General features: G+C 50.5%; 1 protein-coding gene across 6 annotated transcripts in view; it reads left to right on the forward strand.

Moving 5' to 3' along the window:
- Positions 1–19,191, forward strand: part of UNC93A (unc-93 homolog A) — a 42,627-nt gene extending 23,436 nt beyond the window's left edge. Inside the window, exons 5-9 of one of the 6 annotated variants that reach the window (XM_063666833.1) lie at positions 1,052–1,177; positions 6,992–7,206; positions 9,005–9,140; positions 10,856–10,987; positions 18,372–19,191. In XM_063666833.1, coding sequence (XP_063522903.1) covers positions 1,052–1,177; positions 6,992–7,206; positions 9,005–9,140; positions 10,856–10,987; positions 18,372–18,637 — 875 coding nt within the window. In that variant the 3' untranslated portion in view covers positions 18,638–19,191. The other 5 variants (XM_054491434.2, XM_054491440.2, XM_054491438.2 and 2 more) reach the window with 5 other exon arrangements.
- The last annotated feature ends 3,015 nt before the right edge of the window (positions 19,192–22,206 follow it).

The raw sequence follows: 22,206 nt of genomic DNA on the forward strand, positions 1-22,206 counted from the left end.
TCCTGACTAGTATCACGACTATTTCTATCACTTCATCAAGGTTCTCCATCTTGCTATCCCATAAAAATCCCACCCTTGGGAAACTCTGTAGCCAAAATCCTTCTCCCTTTTTCTCATGCGATGTCATGCCTGCTAAGTGCATTTGAATAAGGGAAGCCGTGAAGTTGATGCATAGCAATTTTTACTCATTATTGCTGTTGGTGTCAGCAACAAGGAAACAGAAACTGGGGTTATAGCTCAGTCCGCATATCACGGACAGTGAAGTGGAGGAACAGGCTTTTCTTTTGAAGACCTTTCTGCAGGTGAGTTAGTTCTCCAAGTCAGCACAGGACACAGAATCTGGGGCTGGAGGGATTTGGAGGGCATCGTGTGCTTCTCCACCTTCTTGTACCTTCTCTTATCAGCTGCACATCTCACCTGCCTAGAAGATTTTGTGAAGCTGTCTGTTACATAATTTGTGTTATTAAAATAATAAAAACACTGAATATTCTTTCTCCCACAACATCTTTCTCCTTTCTCCAGAAATTCTGACAGGAGTTCTGACTGAGAGTCATTGCTAATTCAAATTGTATTTTTCTAAGAGATCACAGAACTAACATTAGTTTTCAAAAACAGAAAAGTTATGAAATCACCTGCCTGAAGTCATGGAGTTGGTAACAGATGAATCTGAAAGAGAATCCAGCATTCCTGGCACCCAATCTCATGTACTTTTTTTCTTTTCGACTAATTTTGAAAACTTGAAAAATTTTAATTATGTCAGAAAAGTAGTATAACAAGTAACCATCACTTTTCCAAATTCATTCTTCTCTGAATCTTTGTGGAACACGAATAGGATTTTCCACCTCCCAAAGTGTCTTAAATCGAGTCTAGATACATGTGCCTAGACTCGATCTAAATCTATTTTGAGACACTGGGTCTTTCCACGTGACCTGTAGTGATGCCTCCCCCCAGGTGTCCAACATCCTTTCCACTGTCACTTTCATTTCTCAAGAACCTACATCTTGTCACATTTGCGGTCATCTCATGTCTCCTGTCTGCTCTGACCTCACAGAGACCCTTCCAGAAGAGCAGCTCATGTCCTGTGGGGCCAGTGACTGCCTGATGGCCACCGCAACCACCAACAGCACCCAGAAGCCCTCCCAGCAGCTGGTCTACACCCTCCTGGGCATCTACACCGGTACGAACTCCATCGGCCCAGGGCAGGGTCCCCAGCAAAGCAGAGCCAAGCCTCCTTCCTGGGCTGACAAAGACCGTCTCCCCCAATGTAAAAGTAATCTCTCTTCTTCTGAAACATCGTCGCAAAATGTATTGGTCTGGATTACATGCAGGCGGTGTTCTTATGAATCAAATGCAGTACACCCATGCTGTCTAATAGAGGATCCTGGGGTGATGAGATTGTTATACATCTCCAGAGCCCAACACAGCAGCCATTAAGCACTGTGGTTGTTTACATCTTAACTGATTGAAGTTTCAGTTCCTAAGTCTCCCAGCCACACTGCAAGTGCTCAGCAGTACAGGGGGCTGGCAGCTACCATTACAGACAGCTTCGTGGCCAGCTAGGGCACTGGGATTGACTGTTTGTGTTTCAGCTGTGGCCAAGGGGCCCTGAACATCTATAATTGCTATAAACCACTTTTTTTTTTTTTTCTGAGAAATGTGCTGAGTACCTTCTGTGGAAAGGCTAGAGGGGCGAGTGCTCCCAAGTGCTGGCTGCACCTTAGCTGGAGACATTGCAAGCTCATGATGAAACGGCTGCCCAAAGGAAGTTAATTGTCATGACAAGGCTTATTCTTAGAAGTTCATTTTAATAGAGAATGTTATGTAATAGTTTCATATGTGACTTTAGTGTTATAGTCAAAGGTTTATTACAACTTTGAAGGGGATACATTTAGAGAGTTTTTAAAACCATTTTGTAAAGAATTTAAATATATTCTTTTTTGGCTGGGTGCGGTGGCTCATGCCTGTAATCTCAGCACTTTGGAAGGCTGAGGCGGGCAGATAACTTCAGGTCAGGAGTTCGAGACCAGCCTGGCCAACATGGTGAAACCCCATTTGCACTAAAAATACAAAAATTAGCTGAGCGAGCCTGGTGGCATGTGCCTGTTATCCCAGCTACTCAGGAGGCTGAGGCAGGAGAATCGCTTGAACCCGGGAGGTGGAGGTTGCAGTGAGCCGAGATCGCGCTGCTGCACTCTAGCCTGGGCGACAGAGCAAGACTCCATCTCAAAAAAAAAAAAAAAAAATATATATATATATACACACACACACACACACATTTATACATGCATGTACTATATATATACATATATATTTCTGTATGTATATATATATTCTTTGTCATTCTTGGATCTGGGGATTCACAAAGGCCTTGGAATGGGTCCTTCTTAAAGATCAAAGGCCTGGCACATGTGAGCTCTGGGGGCACCAGGTCCCACACTCTGCTGGGGTCAGAGGTGAGGAGGGTTCGTGGGCACTGCAGAGCTTTTCCTCATGCTGAGATGATGTGCAGCACCAACCTCAGGTCCCCTCAGGCCACTTCCACATCAGAGGCTCTGAGTGAGCACTTGTAAAGCTATCGCTGGAAGTTGACAAAGCGTACTGAGCACGTGCTAGGCCATGCTAGGCCTTCTTGGTCCAGACATTCAGATGACTAGAAGCTCGCCTTTAGTAAGCTGAGAGCCTAGTGAAGGAGGCAGACACACACCCAACTAACCGAGACCCAGTCCGACAGTGTTCTGAGCATAGTTCCCAGCTGACTTGCAGCTGCATCTGGAGCACGGAGTTTCAGGAAAGCCTCCAAGGGCGGGTGGTCCCTAAGCCGAGTCTGGACAATGAGCAAGATTTGGCCAGGCAGGGAAGTGATGCTGAGGTCCCCGGAGGCGAGATGTCCAGGAAGAGCCCGCAGGGCTGGGGGCAAGGTGGAGGGGCAGAGATGGGGCACAGGACTAGCTGTGGCCCTTGATGTTGTGCCAAAGGGTCTGGATGAGTGCAGACTTGCCTCCTTGACAGACCCCATGCCAGCATGACTTAGAGGTGCAGAGGGACAGCGGGCAGAGACCCACTGAGGACAGAGTGCTAAGCCCAGAGGAGGGAGCAGGGAGGGGGAGGCAGAGGGGGAGGGGCTGAGAGAGAGGCCAGCAGGGTCCGTGTGGGTTGGACATGGTGTCGGGAAGAGAAGACAGCCCTGGGGCTGAGAGGAAGATGAGCTCAGGCCGGGAACACCTGGCTTGAGGACACAGTGGGACTCTTGTGTAGTGTCCAATGGGCAGTCTGACGCCGTGCAGGGCTCAGGCCAGAGGCCAATACAAGTGTGGACGTGGAGGCATCTTCTGAGGTGGTGACTGGAATCATGACAGGGATGAGGCTGTTGGGAGAAAAAGCAGAGAGAATTGTTACAGAGAACAGCCGGACCCCTGGTTCAGCAACACTGAGGGCCAGGCAGACAACTGGAGCCTTGGAAGGAGACAGAAAACTAAACCAGGGTCTTGGAGGACACCAGGGTTGCAGAATCAGCTGGGGAGGGGGTTTGAGAGTGTTGAGTGTGGCAGGGCCCCCAGGAGGCTCAGGGAGGAGGCTGGACCAGGCTCTTAGCCAGTGAGAGGCTGTTGATGCCCATCAGGAGAGCAACCTGGGGAGGGTGCTCGTGTGCAAGGCCCAGATTGAGGGTTTTAGAAGTGAGTGGAAGGTGTGGACAGGGAGTCAGGAGGAGCCACGGTTTGCTCTGGTCTGCAAGTCTCTGCTGACTTGGAATTGTGGTCATGTTTTCCCAGCAGGCCCCAAGGTTCCCATCAACATGGTCCCGGGGACCAGCCAGGCCTGTGCTTCCCCCACACTTCCCCTCACCACCTCCTCTACATAACTAGGAGGCTGGGGGACTCGGGGACATTGAGCTGAGTCAAGACCCTCAAGTCTCCTTCCAGCTTTACCAATTCCAGTCAGGCAGCCACCAACAAAGACTTCTGTCTATAAAAGAACAGAATTTTGGAGTGGGGGCTGACAGCAAATATTCCTACATGTAAATATCTTTCTGTGGATCATATGGTCCTTTTTGCAATTGCTCAACATTGTCTTTGTAATGGGAAAAAGCCATAGACAACATGTAAGCAAATGAGCATGCCTGCATGCCAATAAAACTTTATTTTCAAAAGCAGGCAGTGGGCAGGCTTTGGCCCGCAGACCATAGTTTGCTGGCCCCTGCTCTAGAGGAACAGCATAGGCTTCTCTGTGGCTTCCAGGCCCTTCATTGCCAGCTGTCCTCCGCAGGTGGCTGTTGTCTGCGGCACCTCCCCTGCAGGGTTACCCCCCAGTGTGCTCTCTGGCCACAGCCCCGTCTCGGTTCACGGAATCCCGCAGCCTAAGGGAGTCCAAGTCTAGAAGTTACGTATAGCAGAAATCACACAGGTAAATGAAGAAGTGGTCTTACTATTGTGATCGTAACAGTCCTGCAGGATCCTGTGTGTCCTTTTCTACAAAGCAAGGCCATGTCACCATAAAGAAAAACATAGGAAGAGAGAAAAATGGACCTAAAAGAACAAGAACACCCTCTCCCTGGGTAACTCTCCTGGGTTTCTGAGCATTGCGCTCATAGTCAAGTTTCTTGCCATTCTTGTTAGAATTTAGGACACAGCTGTGCGGCATCCCCCAGTTCATGCCCCACAGAAGGCTCTGAGTCACATGACACCCGGACACACATAATTCTGAACAAAGGGGTGTGGCTTCTGTGTTCATAACCTGCCTCTCCCCTTCCCATGAGGCTTTCGGGGAGATTGTAGGTTGTGTCCTATTGGGCTGCTTGACACTGAAGTCCTGGCCCACAAGACAAGATTGTGGAGAAGGTGCTGCCTTCAGTGAGTGGAGGAAAAATGTGCCTTTTCCACATGGTCTACACACAGTCAGCTCAGGGGGTCGGCTTGGAAGGGGGCCCGGATAATTGCAAATACCCTACGGCCTCCTGTGCAGGTGTGACAACCTGCCAGACCGCATGGTGGCCAGGACAACACAGAGGAAAATCAAGGGTGACCGAGAAACACCTGTGGCAGCAGGAGTCCCGCTTTCATACAAAGTTTTACAAACTTCATGAGAATCTTGAGTTATCATGAAATAGGAAGGGGAATATGTTTAGCCAAGATGGAAAGTAGCCAGAAAACGGAAAGTAAAGCTTAGAAATAAATCTGCATTTCTGGGCAGAACCGCATTAACAATGGCGCTTTCTGAGACAGGTGCTAGGATTCTGCTGTTTCTGCACACAGCTGGAAGAGAGCTGGCTTTGCAAACCTCCCAGTTTCAGGAACGCTCAGCTGCCGGGGCACAGTGCTGCAGCAAGCCCACTGCATGGGTCAACGACGACCCTGACGCTGAGAGAGACAGAGAAAGCACTAGATAAGGTTGGTCAGACACAGTAAGACAGGATAACTCCCGTCGTCTTTAGAGGAGCAGGGGTCTAAGCTCTCGGAGGTAGAAATGAACCGTTCTGAAAGATTCTGGCCCGGAGAGAAGGGAAGGACCGCTGCCACTCTTGAGTGATCTGTGGTGCCCCAAACACTGCGTGTCATTACCACTGCCAGGTGGGAGAGAAACAGTGGAGAGGTAACGGTATCACAGAAGGCACTTAGAATCATTAGGGGACGAAAGGGCTTCTATGTAAAGTGAGAAACGTCTAAATAAACATCAGTTCTCCATCGACAGAAATTAAGGTGGATCAAATAATAAAGTGGTGGACAGATGGAGATTTAGTCATATTTTGGAATTATGAGAAAGTACAGGATGTTTCCTCAGGGATGAAATGAATAGTTAAAATATTTTTTGCATAGATAACCCATTTATATAGTTCAAAAGACAAATCCAGGAGTCCCCCTTGTCCCCATCTCATTTTGTGTGGCTTCAGTGACCTGAGGCCAGCTGCAGTCTGAGAACCTTAAGTGGAAAATTCCAGAAATAAATAATTCATAAGGTTTAAGTTGCAGTTTTTCTGAGTAGCGTGATGGACTCTCTTGCCGTCCTGCCCACCCCACCCAGGCAGTGACCCTTCCCTCTGTCCGGCGTGTCTGCACCATAGATGCTCCCCAGGCCATAGTCTCTCAGTAGCCGCCTCTGTTGTCAGAGTGAAAATCTGTGGCACATGTAGAGTCTGACATCACCCATGGTTTCAGGCATCCGCTGGGGGCTTGGAATGAACCCCTTTAGGTGGGCAACCACTGCACTGTAAAAGGGCATGCGGCGGGGAGTCTCCCTCTCACTGCCGTCCTCAGACCCAGTTCTGCACCCATAGAAAGTCCATGTCTGCTTTATTTCCTAGACATATTTAATGCACGTATAAACAAGCACATCTTTATGTCCTTTCTTACTAAATTCAATTGGTAGCGCACTCTACACAAAGTTCTGCATCTTGGTTGTTTTTTCTGTTTTTACCGTTTATGGTGGGGGATTTTCCCATCCGTATATAAAGAGCTTCTTTTTAATTTTCTTCAAATGCACAACATTCCGTTGTAGTTGGGATACCCCTTAATATCTTTAACCAGTTCCTATTGGAGGACTTTTACACAAAATTGTTTATTTGAAATAAACAAAAGTGTAGCAAATGGTACCTTGTGGGAATCATTATCCTAAAAAAAAAAAAATCAATAAAAAGCTGGCTGCTGTTAGAAATTGCTTTGGGGATTAGAATGAGAAGCAGAGTCAATGGTTAAGGACACTCAGAACTTCTGGGGTCACTCCGGAATTTTTTGTATTTTATGCCGGTGAGGACAATACTGACCTATTGTGGCAGGTTTCATGTGAAAGCCGGTAAGTCGTGAGCTAATCAGAGAATCAGCACAATCAAGTGCGACTAGACACCTGAGATCCTTAAGCATGCCATATCTAATGTCACCTGAAATCTGGATCTGAATTAGCCCTCCCTCTCGAGAGGAGGATGAGTGACTGAAACAAATCCTTGCCAGGCACCCTGCCTCTGGGCCCCCGTGAAAGCAAAGCCTTTGCTATGTCCTTTCAGGGAGTGGTGTCCTGGCTGTCCTGATGATAGCCGCGTTCCTCGAACCCATACGAGATGTTCAGCGGGAAAGTGAAGGAGAGAAGAAATCACCGCCTTTCTGGTCCACTTTACTGTCGACTTTCAAGCTATATAGAGATAAACGTCTGTGCCTCTTAATTCTGCTGCCACTGTACAGTGGATTGGAGCAAGGATTCCTCTCCAGCGAATACACAAGGGTATGAACGAAAGTGAGGGCTGGTGGCTCAGGCCATGTGTGGCATCACTGCCTCACCTGTGTCTGTACCTACAGGACCGCAGGGTGTCTCAGGCCACCTGCCCAGGGCTGGGGCTGGAGGGAGCGGGGTCCTGTGCTCCCAGTGCTACCATAGCTGAGTTTATGATTCAAGGTCTCAACCTCCAAGTAACTTCCAACTCACAGGAGCTTCTACTTCTTGTCTCAAGGGAGAACTTCTTGTTTGATCCATGTCTTCCTGGGGAAAGAACCAGAGCAAGTGGATGAGCAGCTGCCGCTGACTCACCCCGCAGACACTCATTGGTGTTATCCTTGCCTGGACCTCACCCTGCACTCTTACTTCAGAGTTTACATATAGGAAAAGCATTAAGTCCATGAATACCACTGAAATTCCTTATCCCTCTAGTTTTTTTTTTCTTTCTTTCTTTTTTTCTTTTTTTGAGATGGAGTAACACTCTTGTTGCCCAGGCTGGAGTGCAATGGCGCCATCTCGGCTCACCACAACCTCTGCCTCCCAGGTTCAAGCGATTCTCCTGCCTCAGCCTCCCAAGTAGCTGGGATTACAGGCATGTGCCACCACGCCCGGGTAATTTTGTATTTTTAGTAGAGACAGGGTTTCTCCATGTTGGTCAGGCTGGTCTCGAACTCCCAACCTCAGGTGATCTGCTCGCCTCGGCCTCCCAAAGTGTTGGGATTACAGGCATGAGCCACTGTGCCTGGCACCTCTAGTTTTCAAATCATGCTTCACAATCTAAAAATCGATGTGGCTCTCCAAGCTTCTGCTCCATCCACTCCTGCCACCTTCTCCCCTCAAGGTGAGAGAGGCGGTGCCCCACCTCAGGGTGTGTAAAGAAAGAAGCCTCTCTTGGAGACTGTTGAGAGCTGGGGGCCAGAGCTGGACCAGCATGGGCCTGTGCCTGGCAGAGGCTCTCCTTCCAGAGGAACCTTCCCTGCTCCGTCCCCACCCCAGATCCCTCCCAGGCAAGGCTGCTAACTTAGCAAGATAAAAAGCACCTCCGCAGGTAGAATTTGAATTTCAGATAAACCACAAATGTCTCTCCAGGAGTATGCCCAGGCAATAGTGGGTGTCCTCAACTTTATCTGGCAATGCTACTTTTAGGACAGCCTTGATGGGGAATCTTAGGGGCATAAAAGAGTAGAAACAGGATAACAGAAAGGTCCACTTGGCGTTTTGGGGATAGCCCCTCCTGCTCCTCCACTGGACTTGTCCTTGTCACCCCTGATGTGGCTGTGGCCGGTCTTCTCGTCTCAGTCCCTGTTCTGCGTGACTGCCCTCAAGGCCGCCCATAATGGGAGTGTGGTGCGGTGGGTGTGAGAGCACATGTGCAGCCGGCTGCTGGGCTGCTCTGAGGCCCCGGAAGAGGTGGCAGGGCAACCGCTTCGTTTTCTTTTTTTTCTTTTTTTTTTTTTTTAAACTCTCTTTAGACCTAACAGGCAATGATTGGCCCCAGCAAGGGCAGGGTGTATTGGCTTCCGTATAAAATAGTGCACATTTCACAGCAAATAGCAAGAAATATATGAGAAAGAATTTTGTCTAGAGTTGTCCAAAGTGCCTCCTTTTAGTTGTTCCCCAGACAGGATTTTCTTACAAACACCAGCTTTTCTCCTGCACGGGATCCACAGAGCCTAGAGGAAGGTGTAGGTGACACTGGCCTGCTGGCCATCTCAGAGCAGATGTTCTAAGCACCCGACTGCAGCTTCAGCTTGAGCGCAGGAGACCTGGGAACGTCCATGACGTGGTTCTGCACCCCTCTCCCCAGTCCTATGTCACCTGCACCCTGGGCATCCAGTTCATCGGCTACGTGATGATCTGCTTCTCGGCCACCGACGCGCTGTGCTCCGTGTTGTATGGAAAGGTCTCGCAGTACACGGGCAGGGCTGTGCTCTACGTGCTGGGTAGGTAGCAGCGTGGGTCCCAACCCAGCCATCATAACGATTTGCAGTAGCGAAAGCGTGCAGCTCATAGTCAGGACAGGCTGGAAAAGTGCCCCTGAAACTGCTTTGAAATCAGTAACACCCTGTAAGATGCATTCATTCTTTCAGTCCTTTCTTCACCCCCTCAACAAGCAGGAATCAGATCTCTCCCCAAGCTGGCTCTGGGCAGGCACTGTGCTCGGCATGAGGCCACACAGCAAGTGCCTGCTCTGAATGGGCGCTCGGTGTGGTGACCAGGCCAGGGTGGGGCAGGGCAGGGTCTCTGCAGGTGCAAATGAGGGACACGAAGCCAGTGGTGAGGCCATGGGGGTCACGGAAGGCCACGCTGGGGTTGGGGCAGCTCTGTTCCACATCTATTCACACAGTGGATAAGGACAAGACTTCTAAGGCCACAGACTCCTTCCTAAACACACAGCACCTTCCATTTTTCTTGGGAAGGGAAGGAAAAAGATGAGTCAGAGATCATGTGAACAATGAGGAATGCGGGCACTAAGAAAAACAGCGCCTGGCGTGTCAATGCCCCAGGCAGGGCTGGGTGTGGGGGCGCAGCCAGAGGAAGGGCACACGGTGAGCATCCGCCGGGGCCATGGAGCCTGGAGGCTCTGCCTGGGGTTTCCTATCCATCTTCACAGCCACGCTGTGAAGCAGACAGCGTCCCCTTACAAATAGGAGATCATGGAGCGCAGAAGTGGAGGGACTTGCCCAAGGTGGCGCAGCCCTGGGGCATGCGGTGTGGACCTGCCTTTCCGCTGCCAGAGACCCTGCTCTTCCTCTGTGGCATCTTGAGCATCAATGGGCAGCCTCATTACTGCATCCTAGAGAAGCCACAGCCTGTGGAAATTGAGGTCCCAAATCTGTGACCTGCTGGGATGAGTCACAAGGTGGGGCCCACAGATGCCACCTGCCTGGGAGGTCTGTGGCCTCCTCCCTTTTGTCCCCATGCCCCCACTTGGAAGGCTCAGATGAAACCATGGGCACACTTTGTCCTATTCCCTGGCTACTCAGAAAGGGGCTGGGATACTTCAACTTATACCTAATGAGAAGGCCCTTCTCTTTCTGACTTTAAACCCTCTTAGCTTAGGGGCAATCTCAGGCCCAGACAGGGTGACCTTCCTTCCCAACGTGATGCCGGACCACACCCAAGGCTCTCCAGGCTGAGGCTGCGGGTCACACACCAGGCGTGTGGTGCAGTGCATTGATTTAGAGCTGGCAGCATGCATACACATCAGCTCACAAATTAAATGTCAAGGTTCCAACTAAAAGACGACTTCCAGAGCATTAAGGGAACATTGAGCATGAAGCAAACATTGAGACAGTCCCAGAGCACAGTTGAGATGGTTGAGATGGTTGAGACAGTTCCAGAGGACGGTTGAGACGGTGGAGATAGTTGAGACAGTTCCAGAGGACAGTTCCAGAGGACGGTTGAGACGGTGGAGATGGTTGAGACAGTTCCAGAGGACAGTTCCAGAGGACGGTTGAGACGGTGGAGATGGTTGAGACAGTTCCAGAGGACAGTTCCAGAGGACGGTTGAGACGGTGGAGATGGTTGAGATGGTTCCAGAGGACAGTTCCAGAGGACGGTCGAGACGGTTGCTCCAGTGCTGACCCACCTCCAGGCCCCTCCAGGCCATGCTGATGGCCCTCATTGCCCGGCGGTTTCCCCTCTGCACCCCCAGGTGCAGTGACCCACGTGTCCTGCATGATCGCCCTCCTGCTGTGGAGACCTCGTGCTGACCAGCTGGCAGTGTTCTTCGTATTCTCTGGCCTGTGGGGCATGGCAGATGCCGTCTGGCAGACACAAAACAACGGTGAGTCCCCAGCCCAGGCCCCTTCCTCTGAGGCAGCAGGGGGCGGTCCCCGGCCAAGGCAACTGTGAGAGCTCATTAGATGCCAATGGGCCAGAGCCAAGAGAGGTGAGTTGAGAGAGATGGGAGATCCAAGAGGGCTTTGATGTCGCCTCTGAGTCTGACGTATTTTCTCTGAGCATTTATTCAGATTCATGATGCAAAAGTAGAAAACCACCCAAGGTTCCTTCTGGGCACCACTCCCTTGGGATGATGTGGTTTTGCTTAAGTCAAATCGCCCGTTCAAGCCTGGGTGCGAGACTCTCTACCCCAGGACAGCAGTCTCTTCATGACTGAAAACTTTTATTCAGAAGTGCTTGTGAGCAGAGGCATACTCCCGTGTACCTGGGCCTGGGGTGTAAACACGCAGGGCCTTCCAAGGAGCCCACGGGAAGATGGGAGGTGGCAGTGTGAGCCACAAGCCACACACATCACAGGTCACTAGGGTCAGTGTCTGTGGAGGGGGCTCTGGGGCTTCCTGGGCAGTGGTGGGTTTTCTGGGAGCAGCAGGCGGGGGCCCTGTGGATGTGGGGGAGCAGGAGAGGCCAGGGTGCGCTTCATTCTAGAGGCCACATCTGCATCACGTGTGGGCTGACCACTGTTCAGGAGGCCACATCTGCATCATGTCTGGGCTGACCACTGTTCAGGAGGCCACATCTGCATCACGTCTGGGCTGACCACTGTCCAGGTGGGGTGGGGTGCACGAGGAACCAGGGCAGGAGGTGGCAGGGGGCTCCAAGGCCTTGCTGGGGCTGGTGTCCCCGAGAAGGCAGCTTGGGAGGAGTGCAGAGGGGTGGGGTGGAGTGGCAAGTCGGGTCCCCATGTTTGGGGCCGGCATGCGGAGGAGGGTCAGATGCACCTAGGGTCACTGGAAGCAGCAGAAAGCGCTGACACCCAGGAGTGACCGGGAGCTACGTGGAGCCTGCCCCATGTCACAACAATCAGTTCCAAAAGGCAGGTGACAAGGTCCAAGGTGCGGCCCTGCGGGGAGCCAGGAGGGCTGGTTGTCGGATGGAATGTGACATCCCGTGATGATGGCAGGAGCCAAATGCCAAAGTCCTCACAGGATAGGGTGGTCTGGCCAGGAGGTAAGGCAGGGCAGTGAGGGCATGGGTGGGAGATGAGCAAGAGCCAAGGAGCCAAGGAAGAGCCAGGGAGGAAGGGCCCCAGGCTCAGGCAGCCGCACCAGAGAGGCCTGAAGGCAGGCAAGCTGGGAGGGGACACGGCCGTTGCACCTGTAATCCCAGCTACTCGGGAGGCTGAGGCAGGAGAATCACTTGAACTCCGGAGACAGAGGTCGTAGTGAGCCAAGATTGCACCACTGCACTCATGCCAGGCTCTGCTGAGCTCCGAGGTGCTTGGTGCTGGCTGGCCGTGTTTTCCACAAGGAGATGCGTGAGAGGGTTTTGGAGGAAGGTCATTAGGGAGAGAAGGAAGCTGGGGCAGTGTGTGTGGCCACTGGCTGGAGGGTGTGCATTCTGGGTGGTGTTGAAAATGACACAGATGAGGGCTTAGGGTAGGAACCTTGAGTTTCCCCAAAACCCCATCTAAGGCCTTGAGGGGTGTCAGAGGCCCAAAGAGGCAAGACTGTGTGTCTAAGAGATGCTGATGAGGCGAGATGAAGGGTCCTCTCGGAGGTGAGCATGGCTCACATGAGACCCTCTTCCCTTCAGGAGAGACTTCACCATTCTGGCTTTATCTGGCAAACACTTGGGGCTTAGAAAATGGAAAAAGCAAACCCACAAACGAAGTACAGGCCAATGTTTCTGAGATAAGAGACCTGGCTGCTGTCCCTGCACTGAGGATAAAGAGCACATGTGACCTCATAGATCGCGGACGGAACACTCCAGCCATGTCCTTTCTTGCCTTCCTCGTGGGTTGCCTATCATAGGATAGCTGAAAATCACCTTTGAACAAACCCACACTGTTGGATTTCAGGAGCCGTGTTTCACAGTCCTTTCTGCTGCCCCAGTAATGCAGATGGACCTAGTGAAGCTCTTCACCAAAATGCGTGTGTACTTGGCCCAGCGCCACGCTCTGGCTTGTCGGGATCAAGGCCTGGAGGCTGGAAGGGGTAGACTGGACCCGAGGCCAGGCCAGGGCATTGCTTAACAGAACAAATACTGATTTAATGGAGGGGAGACAAACAGCAACTCACTTTGGTGTTTTTGGCAGTGCAGAATTATAAGCTAGTGGCATGTCACGTCGCTGTAGGACTCTTAGCTATGTTACCAATAAGCGTCACACAGCATTTGTTTAAACTGTCCCCTGGATATGTGGCAGAGCCGGTGTTTTACTGAGCTCCCCATATGCACATCCCATTACCAGAAGTGCACAGTGACTTATCTGAACTTACATGAATTTTAAAATGTATTTACACATTAAATGAAAAGGAGAACACTAGGACAAATATCCCCACAATATTCCATACGATAATTCTCTAAATGCTCCCAATGAATGTGATCATTCATATTTGGTTTTTGTTCTTCCTGGGCTATGTGAATAGTGGACTTAACTCTCCTTTTCCTCATATGGACACATGGTACTCTCAGGGAAAGTCTTGTTGAATTGTGCAAACAAAGTTACCTAAGGTCAAACAAAGAGTATGAATGTCCAAGTCGGGTGAATGACTGGAATAAAGACTCCCTTTAATAAGGGATGCTAATTTAAATTGAAATTACTTCTGTCTTTCTGTACAGGAAAAAGTAACTTTTTTCATAAATAAACCAAATTGGCTCGGCATGATGGCTCACGCCTGTAATCCCAGCACTTTGGGAGGCTGAACCAGGCAGATCACTTAAGCTCAGGAGTTCGAGACCAGCCTGGCCAACATGGTAAAACCTCATCTCTACTAAAAATACAAAAATTAGCCAGGTGTGGTGGCACATGCCTGTAGTCTCAGCTACGAGGGAGGCTGAAGCTGGAGGATAACTTGAACCCGGGAGGCAGAGGTTGCAGTGAGCTGAGATCATGTCATTGCACTGCAGCCTGGGTGACAGAGCAAGACTCTGTCTCAGAGAAAAAATGTTGAGGAAAATATTTTCACATACTTCAGAAGCTCCTGTGGACTTTCTACTCGCAATCGTCGCGCGTGAGTGGCATTTTAGTACCGCGCTCCTGCACTCCTGGCGGGCTGGCTCTCCACGCAGCACAGCACACACACAAGGTCTCTGTTCTCTATTTTTTGAAAAAACTGGAAATTTTATGTAGCTTTGGCTACATCTCAAGAACAGCTCTCTCTCATTTTTGTTTTTCTAAGTAGCAAGTTAGATTTCTAATCCTATTCTCCCCAAATGTGTGCTTTCCTTTAAGAACATATGTGGGCCACGTATGTTCTTAATTAACGAACTGAATAAAACCCAATGCACTTTGTCCTCACCTTTCAGTCATCACTGCTCAATTTAAAGACTTGGTCCTTACAGTCTCCCACTTAGAAGCAGGTCAGAGGACTTCACCATTTGAGCCCCTCCTTCCTGGGCCAGAACTGAGGATCCCCGGCTCACTGTCCCACTGGGTTCCAGCCATCCCCCGGCCTCTGCAAGGGGAGATCTGTGCCAGGCACTCCTCTCTGCTTATTCCCTCGGACAGCTAATGAAAGATGGGTGCGGTTGCCATGGCAACCCTTCTCCGCCAATGCAGTGCCGTGAAGATACAGAATGTCTAGTCTAAAAATACTCTTTTGCTCTGTTGGCTGTTTTCAGGATGATAAACTCAGAAAATCTCACTTCTTCAATGCCCTATTCACTTAACCTGTCTTCTCTGACTAAACAAGATCGCCGGACTTCTCATCCACATCCCAGTGTTTGAGGACGGGAGCAACATCCTGGTCTCTTTAACCCTGGGCCACCTGGGAAGAGAAGGCAGACAGGCCAGGCTGAGAGCAATGCTCTGTCTTTTTAAATACAGCTTTTATTTTGAAATAGTTTTAGATTTACGGAAAAGTTGCAAATGTAGTATAGAGAGTCCCCTTGAAAGGTACCAACCTATAGACCCAACGCATTTACCCCGTAGGCCCTGTGCCAGCTTCCCCAAATGCTGAGCATCTCACAGAGCCACGGCACATTCGTACAGCTAGGAAGTAACGCTGCCGTGTGACAGTCAGTGGGGGGACAGCCTTTATTTGGGTTCCTCCAGGTTTCCCACGAGGGTTCTTTTTTCTGTGCCAGGATCCTGTCCTGGATTCCCTGTTGGACTCAGTCATCGTATCTTCTGGCTGCTCTGTGACAGCTTTTCATTTTGCTTGTTTTTCATGACCTGGACCCTTTTGAAGACCACTGTAGTTTGTAGGCTGTTCCTTAATTTTGGCCTGTTTGCTGTTTTCTCATGATTAGGCTGGGGCTGTGGGTTTGCGGAGGACAGCTCCCTGGTGAGGCGCTTTCTTGTCCTGTCGTATGGGGGATACAGGAGAGGGACAGGCCTCCTCACCAGCGATGTTAACCTTGATCCCGTGGGCACCGTGGTGCCGGCCACATCTCTCCACTGCAAACCCACCGCCTTCCCTTTCCACACGCGGTTCTGCGGGAGCCAGTGCCCAGGAAGCCAGCAGTCAAGAAGAGGGCAGCTAATCTCCACCCTGAGGAATGTCTATGTGTACACTGTAATTCTTCCATAAAAATACCTGTCCCTTCTCCCCGATGTATTTATTACTCAATCATTGATCTGCATCAGCATGGGCTCGTATATTTACTTTACACTTTGGGTCACCATCCAACGCCACATTATTTCTTTATTAAGGTGGTAAGACACGGGGCTTATTCTAGCCCCCACTGCGTAGCTGTCACTCTTTTCTCTGGCAGCCAGAAGCCTGGTTCCCACTAGGTATGACCGCTTCCTTATGTGTTCAATCTTCTACACGTGTACAGCCATTTCAGAATTGTTGAAATACCATTTTCAGTCTACTTTCCTTTTTAAAAAATGTCTTTCCCCACTATGTCATTAGCTGTGGGTAGTTCCATGCAATTCAAAACAATAAATGCATTGCTTTCTTTATGTTTGGATTAAAATAGGAACCAAATCTTGAGTAATTCCCTGAAAAGCCTGACTTTAGTTATGACTGGCATTGGTCTCTCCTCCCCTAGACTGGGCTGATGTCATTCACACATGTGGCTTCCCCTTTCCCGAGTGGGACCAATGGTTTCCCCTGATTCTTCCTCCATGTTTCTTAAAGGCAGTTCCAGCGGCATCGTCTGGGTCCTAGGCGTCTCCCTCTGTGGGTGTGGACCCTGCTTCTGTGGGTAGAGCTGGGTTAGGAGACAGGCAGGAGTGAGGGTGTCACCTCTGTCTGGGGCCACACCTGTCTTCTTTGGCCTCCTCCATTCTGTGTTGTGGCCAGGGGACAGCCCACTTTCCAGCCACCTTCTGGGTCCCCAAGTCCTCCATGCTGGGGAACCTACTGTCTCCCAAACACATCTAGGTGATTTTGAATACAAGTATGTGAGCTAGAAGACAGTCTAGCTCTTTCTCTCTTTGTTGTCGATCTCCTCGCTAGGTCCAGATTTTGGAACCAGAGTCAGAGAATGTCAAGTTCTTCATGTGACATGTGAGGCATTGAGGGCCCGGAAAGTTTATGTTTATGGAAAAACTCAGAGGGCTGAGGAGAACATGGCTACTTATGAAGAAGCTGAATTGGCCTTGAACCAACCAGAACTTGATGAAGGGAGATGGTGGGGGGGCTGGGGGAGCGGAGTGAGTCCCTTTCTTGGAGGACAGCGATTTCTAATCATGGCTGCACAATATAAATTTCATCTTGAAATTCTTGAATGATGGCAACCCATATTCCCAAAAAGTTAGCTTAAAATTAGAGTTGCCTGTATTACTAGAATATTTATAATCTGGGTCCATTGGCTCTGGTTTTCCGACCTGCCCAGGGTGTAGCCGGGAGCTTTTAGCCACAGAACATGGCAGGATCTACCACTTATAGCCACGGTGTCTCAACTTGGATTTTCTTCCCTAGAACCTTGGTTTTGGATCCCATGCTAACAGTCACCCTCAAAAAACAGACAAGAGGTGTTTAGAATAGTCTCAGAAGCCAACTAAATCGAAATTTGGTTATTCAGTTCTCTTTGGTCATTACTTTTATTAAGGTGGACAATGGGCAGACTGTGGGACAAGAAGGGCACCTTGTCCTGAGGGTTCCAAAGAGCTTCTTGTTTCCCAAACATTCATAAGCTGTTGACAGTGTGAATCTTAGGGCTCTAGGCAGGGTACTCCCCTGCTGTAAGCGCATCTGTGTTGGTCTTCAGCAGTAGAGGGAACATTCATGATGTGAGTTGTTTTGTATAAAACTAATTAACACATTTTGTGCTGGGCCTCCCTGCACACGACATCGTCTCCAGCACTAAGGGAGAGGTGGGCAGAGCAAATCTTTGGGAAGACGGTTCTCTCCGCACTCAGTGTGTGTCTCACGCTGAACCAGGTGCCATGGAGTTTACAAAATTAAACGCCATCCTCCCTGCTTCAAGGACCCCATGGCTGGCAGTCTGGAATCCTCCTGGGGAACCACATGCTTCTGCTCCTGGTTTCAGGCCCTGCTGCCTGCAGTTAAGGTGGCCGCACACGCTGCCTCACTGGGGCTCAGCCTGCCTCTGTCCCTGCTCCTGTCCCTGCCCCCCGGCCTGCCTACTTTGCCTCAGGCTGTGGAGGGTTTTCCTGGGTCTCTGTGGCCAGCAGCCTGGATGGAGCCCCAAAAGGGGCCCTGTGTTTAAATCACAAGCAGGAAAATCCTGCCGCTCCAAAATCCCTAAGCTAAAGGGAAAAGTCAAGCTGGGATCTGCTTAGCACCAACCTGCCTCCCATTCTATTCAAAGTCACCCCTCTGCTCACTGAGAGAAATGCAGATCTGATTGTCTCCTTTGAAGAGGCTAATCAGAAACTCAAAAGAATGCCACCATTTGTCTCTTATCTACCTGTGACCTGGAAGCCCCCTCCCTGCTTCCAGTCTTCCTACCTTTTGCTTGGAGTTGTCTTGCCTTTCTGGACAAAACCAATGCTCATCTTAACCAAACCAATGCTCACCTTACGTATGTTGATTGATGTCTCATGTCTCCCTAGAGTGTATAAAACTACACTGTGTTCTGACCACCTTGGGCACAACTCTTCAAGACCTCCTGAGGCTGTGTCACGGGCACCGGTCCTCAACCTGGGCAAAATAAACATTCTAAATTAACTGAGACCTGCCTCAGGTTTTCGGGGTTCATGCTATCATCTGGCATGTAAAATCATTCTGTTGTGAAAAAAGAAAAATGTCCTGATTTTGTTGAGAAAATGGGGCAGTGGAAAAGCTGTGCTCTTTTCATGAACAGGGTCACTGTGGAACCCATGGCAGAGCTCTCCACTCTCTCCTCCGCAGCTCTCTATGGCGTTCTGTTTGAGAAGAGCAAGGAAGCTGCCTTCGCCAATTACCGCCTGTGGGAGGCCCTGGGCTTCGTCACTGCCTTCGGGTACAGCACATTTTTGTGCGTGCGCTTCAAGCTCTACATTCTGCTGGGGGTCCTGAGCCTGACCATGGCGGCGTATGGGCTTGCGGAGTGCATAGAGTCCCAGAACCCGATGAGACCCCACGCTCCAGGACAGGCGAACCAGGCAGAGGATGAAGAAATACAAACAAAAATGTGAGAACAGCGAGGTCCGAGGAGGATGAACTAGAAAGCACCAGCCAGAGTTTTCTTAGAAGATGCCTCAGGACATAGAGCGGCTCCTCATCACCACCTCAGCACAATTTGGCCATTGTGAAGACATCATATTATTTCACTCTTTATGTATTTTTTCTATTCTAACAGACTATTAGTCCACCATCTTATCAACAGAGATCAAGTGTATACATGAAGGTATCTGTTAATTTAATTTTAGATACAAAGGAAAAAAGTACAATCAGCCAATTAGAAATTGCCTGAAATCATAGACTCACCCTAGTTTTATTGCTGTAGTTGTTTTTAAGAATTGGAAGACTGCTTAAAACAATGTAGTCGAACCCCATAATTTTACAAATGGGTGAACTTTTAAACTTCTAACTCTACTTGGATTAAAACCTCATACATTTTACAAAGGGGTCCTGACAAGTCAGTTGACTCAACTTCACAGAGTCAGGGGGTGACAAAGCCAGACTGGGGCTGAGGATTCCTGAAACGTGTAGGGTCTGCGTTTCTAAATAAAGACAGTTATTTAACGGACTCATCTCCTGCCCAAGTACTGTTGTGCTAAATACTCACATGGACACACACACACGCTTCATCACATCAGTGCTTCAGTGTGCTGTGGCCTTCGCAGACCTTTGAGAGCATTTCAGATGGAGATGCTACACGTGTTTGTTAACATGGAAAATGGTGCCGGGCATGGGTTGGGTGATATTTGCCCATCTCAGTCACCGTCTGGTCCCTTGGCACCTCGTCTCCTCTCTCCCTTGTTCTTCCTAGCAGCGCTGCTGGCCGCTGATCTCCAAGGCTTCTTCCTTGTCCACTGCACTCAGGTCCTCAGGCCCTCCCCTGCCCTCCTCCATTACTAGCACCCACCTTGCCCAGCCTCCTCCCGCCTCCTGCTTCTCCTCTCCCACAACCTACCCTCCCCGGCCCTACCCTTGCCCCCCCACCCCTCCCCAGACCCCTTCCTGGCCCCTTTCCTACCCTCCCTGCCCACCCCCCACCGCCCTCCCTCCCTGGACCTGTCCTGCCCCCACTGGACCCACCCCACCCCTCACTCCTGGGACCTCCCTGGCCTGTGTGCCTGGAGCTTGGGCTCTCTTTTGTCCTTTAGCCCTAAGCTGCTTCCTTCCCCTTCCCCTTTGGTTACCACTGAGGCTTCTTCTAGACCTTCTGTGTCCTGTGACTCTCCCCCCTGCATGTTGTTCGTTTATTGTTTCTTCGAGCATCTCCTCCTCCTGGAACTTCAGCTTTCCAGTGTCTAGTACACAGCACTAGCAGGTGCTTCATATGTGCAGAAGGAAATGGGCCTCTCTGTGAAATTCCAGATGCTTCCTTCACTCACCCTCATTCATTAGGACGCTGGCTGCCTCTGGCCATGGGAGGGAGAGCAAATGCCTCCTGGCCCTGGCCCTTTCTCCTTCCAGTCAGCGTCAGCCAGGTACCCAGACAGGTGACGATCAAAGGCAGAGAAAAGTGCAGCTGCCACGAGCTAATGCTTCCTGGCCTCTCGAATGTTACCTCTCAAGCTGCCCCACAACGAGCTGGGCATTTTCTCCCACCTGTTAAAATTCCCCTAACAGCCCAGTGTCTCTGACCACCAGCAGCCTTCTTCTTGTCACCCAGGCTCACGTGCCCTTCATGTGCCACTCTCTCCCCGGCCTGGCTGATCAGGGAGCAGGCCCTGCCATTCCTCCCCCAGTCTTCCGATCCTCTGTCTCCATTCCATTACCTCTCGGCTGCTTCCTGGTTCATTGTCCTCCCTGCAGGGCTCGCCCTGTCCTCCATCCGGGCTATTGAGAGACGAATTTCGCTAAACACAGGACACTTCACCCTCCAGCGCCCATCTAAAGAGCACAGTCTTACCCCCTGGCTGGGACAGTCCAGGCCTCCATGAGTTAATCCCAGCTGCCTCTCTAGCCTTTCATCCGTTTCACCAGACTTCTCTGTCCAATGCTTCAGTTAAATACCGAGGTCCTTCCCTTGTGGGCCCTTAGCTCATGCTGTTCCTGTGTCTCTATCCAAACTATGTTCACCCTCCCAGACCCAGTGGAATGCCATTAACTCTTTGCAGGCTTCAACCATCTTCCTAAAGCTGGGCCTCTGCACTCTCTAATCCCTGCCCTGCTTTGCCCTCCCCTTTCCTGCCATGTACCATGGGCTGCCTGGCGCCATCCCTGTCTGTGGGATTCATGGCCGTCTTGCCCAGCGCCATGCCTGTTTGTGGGATCCATGATGGTCTTTGAAGCTCCCACAATAGGGTCATGTCAAAAGGAGTCAAGACTGGCTCGGGTATTTGTGTAGAGGGCGTTCGTCGAGAGTGAGATGACATGTCACGTCCCCTCCATTTGGAGGTTTAGGATTTTGTGAATTGATGATGGGCACTCCTGGTGCTCCTCAGGATAAGTCTTATTTGGAACTGGTCTTTGGTTTCTCAGTCTGCTCAGAGCATTTTGAACCCTGTAGACCCTAAGTCAGTAGGAACTCCTTAGACCTTCAAGAGGAGTAAGGCCTTTGCAGAATGTCTTGGAGATAATGAACTAGGCCTGCTCATGAGGTGTGGGAAGGCACTATGGAGTGAGCCCTGGGCCTAAGGCTGGAGGGAGGACCCAGAGCTGAGAGGAGTTGGGGAGTGCGTGTGCATGTGTCCAAACCAGTGTGCATCTGCGTGGCTCCAGCCGGCCATTCAGAAGTGAGGTGGAGCAGGGCAGCCTCTCCAAGTGCTGTTGGGACAGACAGCTTGCTAGTTTAAAACAGTCCACTTGGGGTTGCAGGATCATCAGAATTCTGCTCAGAGACTGAGCCATGATCGTGTTCTGCTGGTTTTGATGCTTACAGGAAAGTGTCAGGCTCTGTGTGACAGGAGCCCGAGCCTCCTCTGAGTCACTGGAGGGGTTCAATCAAGCTCAATGGAGGGTCTGTGTGACAGGAGCCCGAGCCTCCTCTGAGTCACTGGAGGGGTTCACTTGAACTCAACGGAGGGTCTGTGTGACAGGAGCCCAAGCCTCCTCTGAGTCACTGGAGGGGTTCAGTTGAGCTCGACGGAAGGTCTGGTTGTTGGGTGTCCATGAGGAACGGCCAACTGGACCTACGCAGACGCCCTCAACACACAGCATTTCCCCACTGCTATGCACCCGACCAGCGGCTTGTCTGGACAGCCAGGCTCTCCCTGAAGGTTGCCAGTGGCACTGGGGACTTTTCTGAATTCTTCATCCTTTGTATTTTGGAACTGAAGCATTTGTGGCTGTGCCCAAGTGCCCTGGTGAGAGCCTAGAGAAAGAGAGCAAACCAGATTCTTATCTCTTCCTGGTCCCAGGGGGAAGGATGTATGGCTGGGTCCCTGGGTCATATCAGTATTGCCAGCCCAGCACGTGTTTAGTTGGGAAAGATGAACAGTAATGGGACTTCAAAGCAAATTTTTGATTTTTTGGGTCTCCAGATAGCATTTATTTCAATCAGATCATCTACACACTACAGAAAAAATAGTTTCTCTCTCCAGTTTTTGCATGACTGCTAGTGCGTCCAGGCCACTTTGATCACAAAACTTTT

The sequence above is a fragment of the Pongo pygmaeus genome, chromosome 5 (genome assembly GCF_028885625.2).
Source record: "Pongo pygmaeus isolate AG05252 chromosome 5, NHGRI_mPonPyg2-v2.0_pri, whole genome shotgun sequence".
NCBI classification, from domain to species: domain Eukaryota; kingdom Metazoa; phylum Chordata; class Mammalia; order Primates; family Hominidae; genus Pongo; species Pongo pygmaeus.